General features: G+C 36.3%; 1 protein-coding gene across 2 annotated transcripts in view; it reads left to right on the top strand.

The window, feature by feature from the left end:
* Nucleotides 1–20,384, top strand: part of tmprss15 (transmembrane serine protease 15) — a 45,563-nt gene that overhangs the window by 17,492 nt on the left and 7,687 nt on the right. For both annotated transcript variants that reach the window (XM_056447070.1, XM_056447069.1), the window contains 9 exons: nt 2,959–3,048; nt 3,170–3,295; nt 10,015–10,155; nt 10,233–10,343; nt 10,423–10,555; nt 13,425–13,520; nt 15,653–15,702; nt 15,785–15,989; nt 18,270–18,451. In XM_056447070.1, the coding sequence (XP_056303045.1) occupies nt 2,959–3,048; nt 3,170–3,295; nt 10,015–10,155; nt 10,233–10,343; nt 10,423–10,555; nt 13,425–13,520; nt 15,653–15,702; nt 15,785–15,989; nt 18,270–18,451 (1,134 nt within the window). The remainder of the gene's footprint in view (nt 1–2,958; nt 3,049–3,169; nt 3,296–10,014; nt 10,156–10,232; nt 10,344–10,422; nt 10,556–13,424; nt 13,521–15,652; nt 15,703–15,784; nt 15,990–18,269; nt 18,452–20,384) is intronic.

Below are 20,384 nucleotides of genomic sequence, written 5' to 3'. Positions count from 1 at the left end.
TTTTGCAAAATAGTGTGGTGCTGCTGGGTATGTTTCAAATATTTTCTGCTTTTATTCATACTGTTGCTGTGTATTTATTATCGCTTTCAGCTATTTGTCATGAATTATACAGAAGTATTCTTTTAATGGAGGGCGATACAGTGACACAGTGGGTACCACTTCCACCACAGTCCAAAGACATGTGTTAGGTGAATTGGGTAAGCTAAATTGTCCGTAGTGTATGTCCTGGTCCTCCTCGGTTGAGCGTTGAGCTAACAACCCATCTCAAAAAAATTTGATGTTAAGATCATATAAATATCAAATATCAACTTCGATATAAATGGCCATGGGCGTAAGTATTCTTTTAAAGAAATGTGGAGGTTATTTTTTTTTCCACCTTCGTTGTAAATTGTCGAATTGTAAATCGCGTTTAATGGGGTTTGTGCATTGCGCAATAAAGGTTGCTCATGATTTATACAAAGGTGCTTGTCTTTTGCCTTACATTCAGAGGAAATATACAATAGTAGCATTCGTGGGGCCCTAGGCGACCGCCTATATTGCCTGTTGGATGGGCCGACACTGAGGCAACTGGTCAAGACAGCCAGCAAACAGTCAAAAACTAGAGAAACAGTCTAAAGGTCGAAAACACTGGAAAGTGCCGTCCTCTTCTATAAGAAGTGAGAGTGTCAAATGACACACATTTAGAAATAATGTTAAAGCCATGTTACAAGCATTCATATTATAGTCTTGTCATATTATAGTCTTGTCTAACATTGAATATGGTAATGAGGAGTTGGGTAATAATTCAATTACTTTAATAAGAACATTTTTATAATTATTGAAAAGTGATATTCATAAAAATGTGGTAAACTTGATCCTTTTTTGCCATGAAATAGCCAGAGAAGCTGATATGGCAATGTTGTGCACTGTCTAGGGATGGTACACAACATTAAAGACAAGACAAATTAAATATGAAATCAAAATTGTATTGGGGTTTGAATTCGGGAGCTGACAAGGCCAAAATAACAAACAAAAATTCCTTTATTTTAAACCTCTAACTTACCTGGCGCCGAATGCATGAGACATGTTTACATAAACTGTTTTGTTATAAGAGTGATTTTGTTATAAGAGGTCATGTGATGATCAAAAAAATGTGTGCGAATAGACAAACCAGCAGGCTTCGCACACTGTTGAACATCTGAAATGTTTGTTTTGGTCATTCTATAACACCGTAACCATTTCAGTATTAGTGTTATTATATTATGTAATTACCTCCTGATTTAAGAGCGTTTGTGCTCCGCGTCTCACTCTTTCAAACCCCACCATGCGTTCACTGCATGTCAGGATTGCCTTTTGAGGTGCAAATCATTTATTAAATGAAGAAAAGATTCACGCAGCTTCTCCTATGCAAATTTCGTTTTTACTGTTAATATTTTGCGTCAGATAATTAGGAAGTGACGATTTTGTTCGCTTTCACTCGTTGGATGGAACCGCTGTTTTATTTCCATGTCTTTTATGCGATTATCCAGTTTTCCGCTTAAAGTGAATTTGCATTTTTGGATGGACACATAGCTAATGGGTGCCAGCTACCAGCATTCTTCAAAATATCTTCTTTTGTGTTGAACAGAAGAATGTCAAATAGGTTGGGTGTGAGTATGATGGCAGATTTGTTTTTTTTGGGTGAACTATCCCTTTTATTTAATTACAGTTTTGTATTTTTTTCAGGATTCGAGCATGTGCATGTGTTGCATGAGTTATGTGTTGCGGAATTAACATGCCACATTTTAATATTCTGCCGAAATGAACAATGAACAAAATGATTTTGCTCAATCGTCAAGGCTCAAATGTGAAAGTTGCTAAAAATGATCAGAATTTCCCATCACCAATGTAATGCAATGGCATTTTTAATAGCACAAAAACTTTAAAGGTGCTGTATGTAAGTTTTTAAGTCTTCTAGCACAAACATACCATAAAATGTTTGCAGATATTTAAGAAACATGCTAAGTGAACATTCTTGTTTAGTTTTATTCTCTCTAGCCTTTTTTAATTTGATGGGTGCCACAGTAGTAAGTAGTTAGTAAAGATAGCATCCATACTGCTGGTTACTGCTGGTCATTTGTGTTTGCGGGTGCATTTTGAAATCAGGTAAGTTATTTGTGAATTCATCTTTAGTGGACGGGACGATAGTTCTACCAGGGCGATATATCTGTGCAGATCTGCTAATTTCAGGTAAACACAGCTTATATAGTAAGAGGTACTGGTCTGTTTTATCGTCACTTTGTGATATAATGTCTACATCAATGACCTCAATTCCATGAGACTGTTTTGATCTTTGAAATTTGATCTAACTTACTGCGCTCCAACGAAATGGTAAGGTTTTTCATAGAATTAATACATTTTAAGCCTCTTTAACATTATTAAATGTAGATGCTGAATCACTGATATGTGTTGGTTTGCATTATTTCACAGTTCTAAAGTTCAATTTTAAACTGTTTATTTTATTTTCAAGATCTGAGGTGAACCATGTGCTGCTGTTTTCAGTAGTATGGCAATAAATGTCATGTAAAATGGCATTCAAACTCACATTGTTAGCATTTGACACTGAATAAAGCATACAAGGTGTACCTGAGGTGATCATGTGATTAGGTTTTCTGTTGTTCAGCTCCAAAAAAAGTTTCTAAAATTCAGTTTCTAAAATATAAATTCCAGGTATTGGTTAGGACAAAAGCTCCTTTTAATATGAAATTATTCCCTCTATCATGTATCGTATTTTTTTATTTTTATTTAGAACACTATTTATATCAGCGTTTAAGTTCGAAAATCAGGCACACTCCTGTTGTCGGTAATCTGGCAACCTGCGCTTCTGTGTATTTTTATACAGGAATGCAATACCTAGTACATCCATGGGGTGTCAAAGTTACATACACCTTTAAAGGAGATACATTAACATTTACCAATGTGAATGATTTATTATAACAGAAGATTGTGGGGGACCCTTTGACCTGTATGAATCAAACTCGACGTTCAACTCTCCAAACTACCCAGATGGTTACGGACACAATGCTTCATGTGAGTATTTAATAGATACATTTACTTTCAGCCATGAATCATTAGAAATGGGATACTAACAAAACCTTCAACGTTTTACTTAAGTTTGTTGGTTTGATTTATTGTGCTTTGTCTTTGCCAGGTATGTGGACTTTACATGCTAAGGAAGGGCAGAACATCCAACTACATTTTCAAGATGTTGCTTTAGAGGCTAGTTATGACGTTTTGGAAATTCGAGATGGAGTAGAGCCCTATTCTGATTTACTAGGTAATTTGTTTGTAATATATGTAAAATATACTTGTATGTTTATTTATGCATTTACAGCTGATGTTAGAAATATTAGCCATCCTGTTAAATTTTTATTTTATTTTCTTCCAATTGCTGTTTAATGGAGAGAAAACCTTTTCAACACATGTATAAACACAATAGTTTTTCTAATAACTGATTTCTTTTATCTTCGTCATGATGACAGCACATATTTTACTAAATATTTTCAAGATACTAGTTTTCAGCTTAAAGTGTCATTTAAATGCTTAACTAGGTTAACTAGGCAAGTTTTTTTTCCAAATATATTAGATTTTTTTTCACCCCCCCCCCCCCCCCCCATCAACTATGCATACAATAACAATGCAGCCTATAAAACAGCACACAAAACCCTTCTTATAAATGTATATACACATATACGTACACACATATACACATTCAAATGACATAAAATAAGTAAATAAAAAATAATAAATAAAATTAATGAATTTAAACATTGAAAAAAGAACAAAAACAATAATACAATAAAAAATACATGTTTACAAACACACAATTTCAATAATATTCATATATGGTTCCCAAAGATAGTCAAAGTCCTTCTGCCTACCTTTGATGACATAAGTCTCTCCAGTACAATACGGCTTATCTGTGTTTCCAGCATAATACAATAGCCCTTCTAGCTTGTAGAAAAACAAAATTCAAAATTTTGTCTTTCCATTTGTAAGTTCCATAGGATACAGGCCAAGGCCTTTTAATATTAAACATGTTTGACATACATCCAATTATCTCTTTACAAAACTTTTGTATTTTAAGACATAGCCAGAGGCAGTGATATAGTGTACCTTTATCATCTAAACATTTAGAGCACACATCTGGAATATTAGCAAACGTATTATGAAGTTGTATTATGAGACAGGCCCTCCGCTTTGGTGAGCAAAATTCTTCCTTTAATAGACAGATCTCTTTGAAGCCAACTATTCAGTTTTCTTTTAGTTTTTGCCATGATTGGATTAAAGTTATCATCACACCTATTTTTACCGTTAGTTATGCCAAGGTAAGATACTGAGTTTTTAACAGCTACTCCACAAATTGAGGAAACACAACAATTTTTAATGGGAAGTAATTCACATTTATTTAAATTAAGATTTAAACCAGACGCATTGGAAAATGTTTGCAGAGTATTTAAAGCAGCCGCCACTTGAGATGAATCTTTTAAAAACAATGTTGTGTCATCTGCTAGTTGACTTATAATCAAATCTGTACTTCCAATAGTAATTCCTTTTAAATTACTCCTTTTATTATGTAAATTAAGAAACTGCACTGCAACTAGAAACAAATAAGGTGATACTGGGCATCCCTGCCTTACTCCACAATGTAAAAAAACCTTGGGGAAGTACCACTGCTTAACTTAATAGAACTATTTGCATTTTTATATAACATTTTAACCATTTTACAAAAAGTAACACCAAACCCAATATCTTTAAGAGCTTGAAATAAAAAAAACATTCTCTAAAGTGTAAAAGGCTTTATAATAGTCTTAAAAAATATTAAACTGTCACCATCAATCATATCAGAATAGTCTAGGATATCTAAAATGAATCTTATGCTGTTAGATATATGTCTATTTGGCATAAAGCCTGACTGAGTTTCATCAATTATAGAAGGTAAAATTACTTTTAATCATTTAGCTAAAACTATGGCAATTATTTTGTAGTTGTTGTTTAAGTTTTTGGACGCCAATTATCTAAAAAATTTTGATCTTTATTTGGTTTGGGAATAAGCGTAATCAAACCTTGGCATAAAGTAGGTGGGAAAAAAGAGTTATCTGTACTTTCCTTATAAACACTTAACAAGAAGGGAGCAATATTTTTACTGAACATATGGTAAAATTCTGAAATGAAACCATCAGTGCCAGGAGATTTATTCAGTTTTAATTATTTAATTGCTTCTTCAACTTCTGTTAATGTAATTGTAGCCTCACAAAAATCCTGATCAGCATTCTTTAATTTTTTTATGCAAGATAATGATTCGAAAAATCTAAAGCATTTTGTTTATTAAATTTAGAGGTGTACAAGTCACTATAAAACTTGGCACAAAAATTAGCAATAGTCTTCACATATCGATTGATTAATCATAAGTGTTTCAATTAGATTTTTTTGCTGTTGTTGCTTTTTCAATCTAAAAAATAAGAATTTTGCTCACCTTCTTTCAACCATCTTTTCCGTGATCTAATAAATGCTCCCTCTGCTTTTTTCTGATAAATTTCATCTAATTTATTTTGATAATGGGTAAATTCAACCTTTTCACTACATTCAAAAATGTAGCTTTTCTTTTTAGAGTATTTCTTAACTCTTGTGTATTAAAAGAAACTATAGAAAGAGACATAACAAAGAAGATATAACCTAACTAGATTATCAGGTCTCGAAGAAGGATTTGCAAAGCTACATTAAGAACGATGAGAAGTGCAAATTCTATATAAACTATATAAATAATGTAGTGTAAACCAAGGAACATAAATTTACACCAAAGAACACAGATTTTCTAGATATAAACAAACAGCCTTTTGTTTTGTAAATCAGATTCAATTACTAAAGTATAGGAGCTACTAAATTGAACAGTTTTACTATAACCCATAAAATTTCTATAGATTATAATCAGTGACCCTTTTTTTCAGGTGTGTTAATACAAGAGTACAAAAATATAAATATAAAACTGTGAAGTCAAAATTCCAAATTGAGGCCTTTGATGTAAATTTCCCTTTTGCTATTGGCTTAACTGTGTAAAAATAAGAAATTAGCTAAATAAAATATTGAGTCAGTTTCAATTGTCCTGAAAAGGCCATTCATTTCACAAACAGACAAGTTTTTTTTTTTTTTTTAACAACTTATTATTAACATCACACACCTTCCGATGTAAAGTCTCAAACTGGTGGAAATATTTCATTTCCCTCTACGAAAGCCCTACTTCCAATGAAGTAGGCTCGTTTATTATCTTTTCTTGCTTTCTCCACTGCTGGCCATAGTTTGTTTCTTCTCTCTTTATCTGCAAGGGACAAGTCTTCTGATATTTTGATGTTATTTTCGCGCAAAAAGGCAGAGTCCTTTGCTGTACGCCAAACAGCATCGCGATAGAAACGGGAAGCAAATTGTAGAATGATTCCTCTGTTCTTGTTTGGTTGCTTGCAACCTAACCGGTGTACAGTGTCAACGGCGTTGGAGAGTCTGTCCTTGTCCTCTGGTAAGAGATGCTGACAAACATCTATAACCCTTTCACGAACATCCTCTCTTTCATTTTCCGGAATGCCATGGAGCCTTAGATTCCAACTCCGCGAGTAACTTTCTAACTGTGACATCCTTCGGTCGTGTCCCATGTACGTTTCCCCTTCTTTACTCAGTGTGGATTCCATCACTCCATACTTGTTTTTCAGATGGTTAACCTCAGCACTCACAAATTCGATAGCTTCTTTCACACTTGTAATTTGCTTTGTATTTTCATTAATTACCTCCTTCATGGAGGTAATCGCTCTTGTGTTTTCTCCGATCACATTTTCTAAAGCATCAGAACGGGTGTTTATTAACTGAGAAAGAGCTCCGAGTTGAGAGAGAATGGCAACCTCCGAACTTTCAATTTTCCGATGTTTTGTAGCAGGTGATTTGCATGGAGTTTCTGGAAGTGCGGGGAATTCTTCTTCACACATCATAAATTCGTCAAAGTCCACACTTATTTTTGAATAATTGTGTAATTTTTCTGTTTCATAACTACATTAGGCTCCCATTGTTTCACTCACGTTACTGCTAACATTAGCAGAGTTAGCTGTCCCCAGAGATACGTTTTTGTTCTTCCTTTTCTCCGATTTACCCATCTTATCATGGACACAATGTAGTCCTGTAGTATTTATATAATATTCTCTCTGTCCACAGAGTAAAATAGCTTTCAACTAATAACACTACTAGCCGCTTACAATGTTTGAGCTTACAGAGCACAACGATTTACTGTCGTGCACACCGCCAGCCGAAAAGATATCACGCACAACTAAATCGAACTTCCGTTAACACCACGATGACGTCACATTCGCCGCGCACACTCAAGCGAACTAGCAGACGCATCGAGTATGAACTAGGCTTTACAGTTCTGTGGTCTGCAAGTTTTATCGCAAGTCTATTTTGAGACAAAGATGTCCTGTCTATAACTTGGGAGGGGACTGGCCAGGCTGAGATGACTAAACAAAGCACGTAAATTAAGTATTAGAGTGAGCAAGATAAACAGCATATGGGTGTTAAAACCCATGTACAGTACTCACACTATGTACAGTTGCCTTGAACCGTGCTGAAGCACGCTTGTCCCCCCTCCCTTCTCCCCCAATGGCCCGCACTCACATTGCATACGAGCCGGAGCACGTTTTGTCATCGATGATGTGCTGGTTGGTTAAACAGAAGAGCAGCGCTCTCGCTCAGCACAATGGTGATTTCTTTATTCATATAATTTTAGTCGTTTGATATGCAGTGACACGCAATCAAATATTTCGCTAAACAGATCAGCCACTTTTGACGCTCATAAATGAGCATAAAGTCCTCGTGCTGCAGGTATTAGGAGGTTTGCTGAAGGTGCAGTGAGGGGTTTGCGTCTTTAATAAACTACGGCAGTTTGTATTCATTGAACAGTAAGAATGATTAATAAATCCATATGATACAGTCCCTTAAAAGTCACGTCTCGTCTTCAGTTTCAGGCTCAGGCGCACTTTACACTCATGCTACAAGTGTACTGTGCCAAAGCCAAAGTGAACCGCGTACTGGCACACCTCTTCCAACTGGGCCAGGGCCGGCCAACTGAACCATGCCTGAGCCCTGATTCAGAGCACTCACACTTCTCAAACGAACCAGTAAACGGGCCTGGGTACGGTTTGGATAGCATAGTGTGAGCGCGCCCGCGTGTACCGGAGCATGGTTCACTTGGGTTGTGGTGCGGTACGCTTGCAGTGTGAGTGCAACGCGCGCCTGAGCCTGAAACTGACGATGCGGAGTCGCTTTTAGGGCACTGTTTCATATGGATTGATTAATCATTCTTACTTTTTAATAAACACAAACTGTCGTAGTTTATTGAAGACACAAACCCCTCACTACACGTCAGCTGCACCTTCAGGAAACCTCCTAATACCTGCAGTACGAGGACTTTTATGATAATTTATGAGCATCACAAGTGGTGGATCTGTTCGGCAAAATGGTTGACTGCGTCACTGCATCCCAAACGACTGAAAATAATACAAAAGGATATAACTAAAGCAATCTCCACTGTGCTGAGCGAGAATATAACCAAAGAATATAACTTTTCATATATATATATATATATATATATATATATATATATATATATATATATATATATATATATATATATATATATATTTATATATATATATATATATATTATTTTTAATTTTAAACTAGATTATATAATTTTATATTTCCACAAAGTTTAACAGGGGTTTTATACATTCTCATTAACCATTTATATTGAAGTAGTTTAAACATGGTATTTATTGTTTGTGTTTAAGCTTTCAAGCAAGCATAATTCCAGTCTGCTTTATCTATATCTTCTCAACTAGGCAAGTTATATAGGCAAGTCATTGTATAACAATATAATATTATATAATAATATTAATGGATAATAATATTAAATTTGACCTTAAAATGGTTTTTAAAAAAATGATTTTGTTCTAGCCAAAATAAAGCAAATAAGACTTTCTCCAGAAGAAAAATAATATCGGAAATACTGTGAAAATGTTCTGGCTCCATTAAATATCACTTGAGAAATATTTGAAAATAGTTGTTTTATTGAGTAGAAACGCGAGTCAAACGGAGAGTATACAGCTATTATCTAGACAAATATCGTTTTGAGATAATGTGCAAATTACCCCAATATGTAAAAAAAAAAAAAAAAAAAAAACTAGGTGTACCTTAGTGGGAAGGTTCAAACTCCACCTCAGAGTCGCTGTCTTGCGTGTGTTGCCAGATGTTAAATCCATTTATGGTTACCAATCGGATATGCCTTCATGGACTGCAACATAGTACTGGTTGGCTTGAAAGCAGTGCACCCTCCTGAATTTTTAATATACTCTGAGGTGTGCATGAGCCCATTCAGAGTATCTGTAATGAGCCGATTTCATGGCTTGGTTTTGATAAAATTAACTTTGGAAAATCACGTTCACATGGCACATTTGAATGTGAAAAAAAAAGAGAGCCATTCTCCACGTTGATTGGCTAAGAAAATATAATGTAAGATGAGATAGAAAATGTGTCTAACTCCACGTTCTCGTAGCAGACAGTAGACAAAAGATGCAGCTAGATCAATAAGTATAGAAGCCCTAATTACAATGAAATTCATTTTAAATGCCATACAATTCTGAAATCATGGTACATTATAGGATTTTTTTCATTATTGATCATACATTGTACAGAGGTTGAAATTAGTGTACAAATACGATTATTATCGTACGTCTGGCAGCACTGGTTTATTGCATCCTTGCTAATAAAAGTATTAATAAAAAAAAGTATCCTACTGACCTTACTCCACAGATTTTTTTTTAATAATATAAATAATACAATTTTATTTACTATGGATACAAAATGCAAATAAGGTAACACAGTATTTCACAGTAAACTTCAGTTTCATGAAGAACTTCAAAACTTCAAATGAATCTTTACAAAGTGTTTTTACCTTTAAAGGTGTCCTAACTGGGGAACGCTCCTTTCCGGATCTTTTTTCTACAACCTCTCAGATGACTGTCATGTTATTCACTGATACAAAAACGAACAACAGAGGCTTTCTAGCCAACTTCAGCACAGGCATTAACCTTGGGCAAGCTGGTATGTTTTCTATACATATACTGCAAATAAGACCGAAAACAAAGAAATGACAGCAAAACATTCTCATCAAAATCCAGATCCTTGCCCCTCTGGACAGTTTCAGTGTGGTGCAGGAGTGTGTGTGTCCAATTCCAGTGTGTGTGATGGGGTAGAAGACTGCCCTGATGGCTCTGATGAAGCTGATTGTGGTAAGTGAACAAATAAAAAAACAACAAAAGCTCACAAAGTCTAACCATGCTATTGATCACAGGATGTATTGTATTTTAGTGCATATAATAAAAGAAAACACCACTGGAACTGAACGACTGAAACTTCGAATCCAGAATAATTTATACACAGTGTGTGCTCAAGACTGGACCTCTCAGTTTTCTGACTTCTTCTGCCGCTATTTGGGCTACAGGTAATTGTATAGTAAACGTTAGTGTAGTCAGTTAATAGTAAATGTTTAGTTAATAGTAAATGTTTAGTGGATGAAATAAGATAAGGTATATGTTTGTTCAGTAACATTTTATGCACAAATTGATGGCTTTTATTATGTAATATAGTATAATATGAAGCTAATTATTGAGTTCTTCTACATGGGAACTCCGATGTGTGTCTGTACAAACATATGGAAGTTCGCCAGACGACCAATCACTCTGAAGAGTAAGAAAATGGCCCAATGAAATGTCAAATGAATTAGCAGAGCTCAGCTCAACAGGTGTCAATGATTTGTCATTAACGGAGTATGTCAGCTGATGGCTGAGAAGAGAGCATTAGAATTTCTCTTCAGAGCCTCTCATAAGACTGAAGAATCCTGTCTGCCAACCTGACTTCACTGAAAGCATTTTCACTTACCAGTGCGGGAAAAGGCGCGACCATGGCAGTCGATCTGGGCCTCCCGTCCCCTGGGCGTTTCGCTGGTGTGTACAAAAGAGCTGGTGTGCACAAAAGAAGGCGAGACCCTTTAAACCCCTTATCCCCTTCTTTCCGGAGGTACACAGTGTGCTCACGCAGGCATGGAGGGCACCTTTTTTGCCCGAATCTTGTGTGCTCCTGCTCTCACCACCCTGGATGGCGGAGCAGCCAGAATATGAGGTGATTCCTCAGGTGGAGCGCGCTATTGCGGTCAATCTTTGCCGACAAGGCACCTCCACCTGGAGAGGTCCACCCAAACTCCCTTCTAAATCATGCAGGTTATCTGAGTCTCTCACGGCCAGAGCCTACACTGCTGCAGGCCAGGCTGCATCTGCTCTGCATGCTATGGCCACCTAATGCTACCAAGCTGGCTGAGCTGCAGGAAGGTGGTTCCTTCCCAGGCTTGATGCATAAGCTCCGCACGGCAACCGGTTACGCTCTCATGACCACCAAATTGGCTGCATGTGCCCTGGGGAAGACGATGTCCACACTGGTGGTCCAGGAACGCTGCCTCTGGCTAAACCTGGCAGATGTAAGGGATGTTGCCAGCTCGCTTTCTCAACGCACCCATATCCCAGGCTGGCCTGCTGGCGACACCATCAGGGACTGACTTTACCCAGGAGTTCTTGGCAGTGAAAGAGCAGTCGAAGGCGATAGGTGAAGTCATCTATCAGCGGGCTTTGAAAACTGCTCTCCCTGCTGCCCCATCCACCTCGGCTGCTCCTCACAAGAGCATTCACCTGTGATTTCAAGAGCTGCTCTTCAGCTTCAGCTCTTCCTCGGGCCGCTCTGCATCACAGGGTGAGCAATCTCCCCTCCCGAGCTGCCCCTCTGCTGGCACATCAGCAATTGCTCCGATGGTGCCATTAGCGCAGGCTCTTCCTGTCTGGTTAGCGGTGCTCAGCCCGCCACGGTGGCTCATATGAACGATCAGACTTGGCTACGTGATACAGTTTGCTTTTCGCCCTCCCAAGTTCACGGGTGTTCATTTTACAAAGGTCTGTCCCGTAAGCGCCCCTGTCTTGTAAGAGGAGCTTGCTGTCCTGGCGAAGGATGCAATCAAGCCGGTCCCTGCAGCCGAGATGAAGTGTAGGTTTTTCAGCCTGTATTTCATTGTGCTCAAAAAGAGCGGGGGGTTAAGACCAATCCTAGATCTTCACAAACTGAACATTTACACAACATGCCATTAAGGATTCAGAAATGCATACTCCAATGAGGAGTTCCTTGAAATTGGCTTGCAGCTATAGACCTAAAGGAAGCATACTTTCATGTCTCCATTCTTCCACACCACCGTCTTTTTCTCCGGTTTGCATTCGAAGATAGAGCATGGCAGTACAAAGTCCTTCCCTTTGGGCTCTCCCTGTCTCTGCCTGTTTTCACCAAGCTCGCGGAGGGTGCCCTAGCTCCTCTTCAGCTCACGGGCATTTGCATACACAATCTTCCCAGTTGGGGCTCTTCAGCAGGCAAAATTCTAATGCTCGCTTCTCAGCCGTCAGCTGATATACTCTGTCAATGACTGATCGTAGACACCTGTAGAGCTGAGCTCTGCCAATTCATTTGGAATTTCACTGGCTTGTTTTCTTACTCTTCAGAGTGATCTGGTGAACTACCATATGTCTGTTTAGACACACGTCTCTGTTCCCTATTCAGGGAACGTGGGTTATGTACGTAACCAGGACGTTTCTAAAATTTATTTGGCAAAAAAGTAAGGTAAAACTCTTATGTCAGATTATGTCAATCAATACACTCAAAAATGTACTTTTGCTGCTCGTTCAAACTACTTATTTAAAAAAAATTAGGGTGTTGTGTTCTTAAGGGTTAAATTCAACAAAAAGGAATTATGTGGAACCCAGCATTTTTTACAATGTACAGTCTTGGTAACTGTATAGCAAGGGTATTTGTACAAAATAATGATCTATTATCACTCTATTCTCATTATTATATGTGTAAGTAAGATGATATTGAAATGCTTAGTTTCATTTTCATGGTAAAACTTGTAATAAAATTCAACAATAAAATGTTCCTTATAAGTTTATTGTGTCATCTTACACATCTGGTTGACAGTTCATACTCTTTTTAGCAAGTGAAAGATCTTTTAATTCTAATTATTCATCTAATTCTAATATGAAAATTGGGTATTCTATAAATCATGTATTAATAACCAAGTAAATCCAAGTTTCTTAATTCCAATAAAGAATCCATAAACTCTCAATCTAACCATCAGTCAGAGAACAGAAGGCATGATTTGATCACAAAAAAAGCCTTACAATTTTGTTTATCTAAATGGTACAATATGCTTTTAAGTTGGCCAAGTAAAACCTCTGGTAAAAATTGTGTGAAATACCTAACGTCATGTTTGTTGATGTGCCTAGGTCAGGAGTTGCTACATTCTCCATCATTGTGGAAGGAGATGGTCCATTTACTACTGTAAACGTGAACTCTAATGGCTCACTGGAATTGAAACCCAGGTAATTAATTAAATAAAAAATCCATGGGGTATGACATGAAGTTAATATTTGAATATGTCACTATAGAAAAAGCTGTTTTGTAAAACCAGTCTGATAATGATACCATGCACATGCTTTAAATAACGTTTTAAAACAAGCAGACCCTCGTTGTATACACACTATCCTTTTTTTTCAACAAAACTTTAAAAAAACTTAATAAACAATGCATGCCCAACAGTCTGTAATAATATTAGTTATAAATAGAGTTTTGCTAAAAGTTTTATTGAGTTGTTGGTGATTAGATGTGTGTTGGAATATTTGGGTAGCTTTACATAAAAAAAAGGAAAATTAAGACCCCTTTAAAATGATTTTACAGCTACAAGACAATATTTTAGTGAATTTAAGGCTTTTTAAGGCCTAAAATATTGTTTTTGAAATTTAAGAATTTTTTTTCATAAAAGTTTTTACCTAACAAAATTAAAATAAAAATTTAAAAAGATAAAATAATAAATCAAACTTTCAAAACCCAAATGGTAAATCAAATGCTCAAACTATCAAATAATAAGTCAAGATACATTCTCAAGTAAGAAATCAAATGCTTACATCGGTTAGAGCATTTGGTTTATAGTTTGAGCTTTTGATTTATCATTTAATTATTATAGGTTTATGTTGATTTATTCATGATAATTAAATATCAAATACATTTCTTTCATTTTCAACTGCTTTCCGGGCCGGGTCACGGGGGCAGCAGTCTTGCTGAGAACCCCAGACTTCTCTCTCTCCAGACACTTCCTCGTGCTCCCCTGGGGGGATCCTGAGGCGTTCCCAGGCCAGCCAAAAGACATAGTCCCTCCAGCGTGTCCTGGGTCTTCCCTGAGGTCTCCTTCCGGTGGGACATGCCTGGAACACCTTCCTAGGTAGGCGTCCAGGAGGCATCCGAAACAGATGCCCGAGCCACCTCAGCTGACTTCTTTCAATGTGGAGGAGCAGTGACTCTACTCCGAGCTTATCCCGGATGACAGAGGTCCTCACTCTATCTATAAGGGTGTGCCCTGCCACCCTGCGAAAGAAACTCATTTCAGCTGCTTGTATCCGAGATCTTGTCCTTTCGTCATGACCCAAAGCTCATGACCATAGGTGAGAGTAGGAACGTAGATTGACTGGTAAATCGAGAGCTTCGCCTTTCGGCTCAGCTCCTTCTTTACCGCAACGGACCGCATTACTGCTGCCTCTGCACCAATCTGCCTATCAATCTCACGTACCTTCCTTCTCTAACTCGTTAACAAAACCCCAAGATACTTGAACTCCTCCACCTGGGGTAAGGACTCTCCTCCAACCTGGAGATGGCAAACCACCTTTTTCCGGTGGAGCACCATGGCCTCAGACTTGGAGGTGCTGATTCTCATCCCAGCCACATCACACTCGGCAGCAAACTGCCCCAGTGAATGCTGAAGGTCCATGTTTGATGAAGCCAACAGAACAACATCGTCTGCAAATAACAGAGATGAGATTCTGTGGTCCCCGAACCGGACCCCTTTCAAGGGGTTGCTGCGCTTTGAAATTCTGTCCATAAAAATTATAAACGGAACTGGTGACAAAGGGCTGGTTGGACTGGTCGGGCATACTCCCATGAACCCTTGAGCACCCTGGTGAGGGTATAGAGCTGGTCCAGTGTACCACGGCCTGGACGAAAACCGCATTGTTCATCCTGAATCCTAGGTTGAACCTAGGATTGAACATTTAAGCATTTAATTTCTTATTTGAGAATCCATATTGATCTATTATTTGAAAGTTTGAGCATTTGATTTACCATTTGGGTAGTTGTTTTGAGAGTTTGATTTATTATTTGATCTTTTTAGGCATTTAATTTTCATTTTAATTTTGTTAGGAAAAAACTTCTATAAATTTTGCTCTCCTAAACCTTATATAAATCTCTTATAGCATGAGCCAAGTCACACCCTTAGCAATCTATATTAATGTATTAAAAACTTTTTTATTGGCCTAACAAAAATCTCATTTGAGTTCTTTTTAAATAAAAAGTCTCAGTATGAACAGTTTCACTATACTGCAACAGAAATCTATATTTAAGTTTTAAAAACTGTTTTATTGGCCAATAAAATCTCACGATTAAATTTTTTTTTGTCTTTTTAAAGTGACAAGTGTCTCAGTGAGAAGATCGTTTCACTGCACTGCAACAATCAACGTATGTGTGAAACCCATTGCTTGCATCATACACTTAAAAAGTTTTTCAAATATATTTAATTGTTTACACGTTTTTTTTATAGCATGTGGTGTTCGTAAAGTACCTTCAAAAAGCGAGACCATTGAGGAAACGGACGGAAATAAACAAGGCAGAGTAGTAGGAGGACAGGATGCCCAGAGAGGAGCCTGGCCATGGATAGTGTCTCTGCAGTGGCTTGGTGGACATGCATGCGGAGCCACACTGATTGACAGGGAATGGTTAATTACAGCCGCACACTGTGTCTATGGGTAAACGCTGCTCTGCATTCCTGACAGTACAGCTGAGGTCACAATTAATACTAGCCCTTCTGAATTATTAGCCCCCCTGTATATTTTTTTCTCTAATTTCTGTTTAACGGAGAGATTTTTTTTCAATACATTTCTAAGCATAATAGTTTTAATAACTCTTTTTTTTCTTTTAACTTTATTGTTTTTTAGACATTCAAACACAACAACTTACAAATTTGGTCCAACAAACATTCACACCACAATTGACAATAAAACATACAATATACAAACAATCCATACATAAGTATAGTATTAATAGATTAATACAATTAAAATAAATAAGTAAATAAATAAAAATACAAAATACAAAAAGGAAATAAATAATAAAATAAATGCAATAATAAATAAATAAATAAAAAAATAATAAATAAATGAAATAATAATAATTTTCTATTTTAATCCAAATTAGCCTAATCCTCTTCAATTTAACTATTTCTTGCAGAATTTATGTTTTTAAAATAATCCATGAAAGGTTGCCAGATTTTTTAGAATGTGTCTTCTTTTTTTTATAGGGAGAATCTGATTTTCTCCAGTTCCAAATGTTTCATTACATCCCTCATTAGATGTATATATGTAGGAGCAGCTTTCTGTTTACAGTTTAATAATATTAATCTTCGTGCTAGTAGACAGACAAATGAAACTATATTTTTGTTTCTAACTAACTGCGATACGGGCATCTGGATCTATCGATTTTTGACCTATTTTTAAGAATGTTGGAAAAATATTTTCTAAAACATATAAGCCAGTAATGCCGGTTCCCACACCTATTACATGCAGGGTCAACTTCTGGAAATATCTTAAGTTTTTGTTTGGACCATTGTAAATGATGTATTACCTAAATTGTATGAGGCCTTGCGCATACCGATGACCTGTGGATCTATTCAAGGACTATCTCCCGTTGCTCATCGGTGATTTCAATACCTAAATCTTCCTCCCAGGAGGATTGTTGGTATTCTAAAGTTGCTGTGTTTGTTAATTGGAAGAGCATTCCATATATATATGTAATACCTCCCTTTTTATTAGGGTCACACAAAATTATAATTTCTATTAATGATTGATTTGGGATTTGTAGTTGCTCAAATAAAGAAAATATTTGATCAATAAATATGTCTATAAAATTATGAATTCCTTTTTCAAACCAGTAATCGAATAATGTATTTTTAAACGAGGGATAACTCATTTCTAATAACTCATAACTCATTTATGGGATTATCAGGGATAACTCATTTCTGATTTCTTTTGTCTTTGCCTTGATGGCCTAACCCTAACATAATATTTTACTAGATATTTTTCAAGATACTAGTATTCAACTTAAAGTGCAATCAACAGCCTTAACTAGGTTAAATAGGTTAATGACCAAATGACCTGTGTTTAGATGAAGAGCCGGAGTCAGAGATCCAAATAAAAAGAAAGTTAACTGAAGATAGTTTGCAGTTTCATCAGCAGAAACCAGCTTCAACACTCGTAGGCCAAAAAAATGTAGGTTGCTCTGCTTACAATCTCAAAACAACAACAATTATACTCTCACATAACGTCATTAACTGTGTCATACATATAGGTGTTTTAACCTGATTGGAAAATGTCCATGTGTGTGGTTGCGTACAAATCTAAAGCATACAAACATCAGACAGCCACTAGGCTGTTAATAGGCTCTTCAGACTGTACTTTTAGCCATCTTATCAAAACTGGGTAAAAACTGGTTCAATCTACATCCAAACTGGCAGCTTACATACAAAGGAATTAACTTAAGGTTAATTAAGGTTATTAACTAGGTTTAACACATAACATGGCAAATAACTGAAGTGGGATGAAACTAGGGTCATCATATAATCTAGGCTCTTAAACATTCAACTTTATTAATAATCATAAAGACATAAGAAAGGATGTGTTACTCCGTCCTGGAGCGGACATCCATCAAAAAATCAGTATAACAGTGGCTTCTGTAGACAATTGAAATAAAAATTTTGCTTGATAATATTGACCTAAAATGATTTCAAAACAATGAAAAACTGCTTTTATTCTAGCCCAAAAAAAAAACAGATAAGACTTTCTCTTGAATAAAAAATATTATAGGACATACTGTGAAAAATTACAGTTAAACATCATTTGGGAAATATTTGAAAAAGAAATAAAATTCACTAGTAGCCCAATTTTGACTTTAACTATGTTGTCAATGTGCTTGTAACTTTTAAAAAAACAAGTACATGTACTAACACAGAAATGTTATTTTGATTCCTGTAGGAAAAATGTTCAGCTGTCGAACTGGGCGGCTGTGTTGGGCCTTCATGCTCAGTTTGAGACGATTAACCCCAACAAACAAGTCCTTTCAGTGGATCGAGTTATCATGCACAAGCACTATAACAAGAGGACAAAGGAATCTGACTTTGCTCTGATGCATCTAAAGACACCTGTCAGCTACACAGGTAAAGAAATAAACATTTGATTCTTCAGTTTTATTGACTATCAGTGTTGGGCAAAGTTGCTTTAGAAAGTAATGCTGTACAATATTGAGTTTCTCCCCAAAAAAGTAACTAGTTGCATTATTTGGTTACATTTTTATGGTAAGTGGTAAGTAATGCATTACGTTACTTTTGAGTTACTTTTTCTGACCTGGCTGAGGCTTGATCTTTTTCTGAACTTGCAGTTTTTTTTATAGAGGAGCTCTGAAATTACCAACACACGGTATAACTTTCATTTACCTTAAAACAACATAAAAAACATAAACGTAGGACACACCCTAATTTACATTTAAAAAAACACATTAAAAAATGATAATTTAGGATATGTTATTTTTTACACTTTCTGACCCCAGAGCTAGACATGCCGTACTGTATATACAAATTAATGAAAGTTTAAAGCAATCTTTTTGCAACTTTTGTACTTAATAAAAGCAACTTTTTGTTTTGTGTAAAATGTGTGGATTTTGCATGTTTTCCCCGTGTTCGCGTGGATTTCCTCCGGGTGCTCCGGTTTCCCCCACAAGTCCAAAGACATGTTCTATAGGTGAATTGGGTAGGCTAAATTGTCTGAAGTGTATGTGTATGAATGAGTATATATGGATGTTTCCCAGTGATGGGTTGCAGCTGAAAGGGCATCCTCTGCGTAATACATATGCTGTATAAGTTGGCGGTTTATTCCACTGTGGCGGACCCCTGATTAAAAAAGGGACTAAGCCAAAAAGAAAATGAATCAATGAATGAATGAAAAGTAAAATCACTGTCCATTCAGATTATCCTCTTTTGCTTTTCTTGAATATTTCCATTGCAGAAATGTAAGGCTCTGCCATGTTCATTTGTCTGTTCCTAAATTCTTTCATTGTGTGCAGGATTTAGTGTGACTATGTTCATTTTAATTCAGCAATTACTTAAAACGAATTAACTAAACTAAAATTAACTTGCATTACATAAAAAACTATACATATATTGTTACTACAGTATGTTTTATTAAATAGTTTTACTGAGATTTAATAGAAAAAGATATTTTGAAGAAAGCTGGAAACCATTGACTTCCGTAATATTGTTTTTTCAGACTATGGATATCAACGGTTACCAGGTTTCAGCATTCTTTAGAATATCTTCCCTTGTGTTTAACAAAAAAAAAACCTCAAAAAGGTTTGGAACTACTTCAGTCAGTAAATAGTGAGTGAATTTTATTTTTTGGGTGAACTATTCCTTGAAAGATCATACATGTATGACACTGAAAACTAGTAACGTTTGTCAGTTGCTAAAATATGAGCTTTCCTCTCACAGGAATAAAATACATTTTAAAAATAGTAATAACTTACCACAACGGAAATGATTCTTTTACAGAGATTAGATAGAATTTTTTCATGTCAATCTTCAAAATATTTCTGTTTCAAACAAGAATTTTAATTATCACAACTGTTTTCATTATGATAACTATAAAAAACTGCTGGCGACGCAGTGGCGCAGTAGGTTGTGCTGATGCCTCACAGCAAATAAGTCACTGGTTCGAGCCTCGGCTTAGTCAGTTGGCATTTCTTTGTGGAGTTTGCATGTTCTCCCTGCGTTCGCGTGGGTTTCCTCCGGGTGCTCCGCTTTCCCCCACAGTCCAAAGACATGTGGTATAGGTGAATTGGGTAGGCTAAATTGTCTGTAGTGTATGAGTGTATGGATGTTTCCCAGAGATAGGTTGCAGCTGGATGGGCATCCGCTGCATGAAACATATGCTGTTTTCAACATTCTTCATATCTTCCCTTGTGCTCGACAGAAAAAAGAAACCCATAAATGTTTTAAACTCCTCGATAGAGAGTAAATAGTGAGTAAATTTGACTTTTTGGGTTAACTTATGCTTTTAAGGGTCATACATGACACTGAAAACTGGAAAGAGTTGCTA

Source organism: Danio aesculapii, chromosome 21 (assembly GCF_903798145.1).
Source record: "Danio aesculapii chromosome 21, fDanAes4.1, whole genome shotgun sequence".
Lineage (NCBI taxonomy): Eukaryota > Metazoa > Chordata > Actinopteri > Cypriniformes > Danionidae > Danio > Danio aesculapii.
The sequence above is the reverse complement of the archived record's forward strand: the minus strand, read 5'-3'. Positions and strand labels throughout refer to the sequence as shown.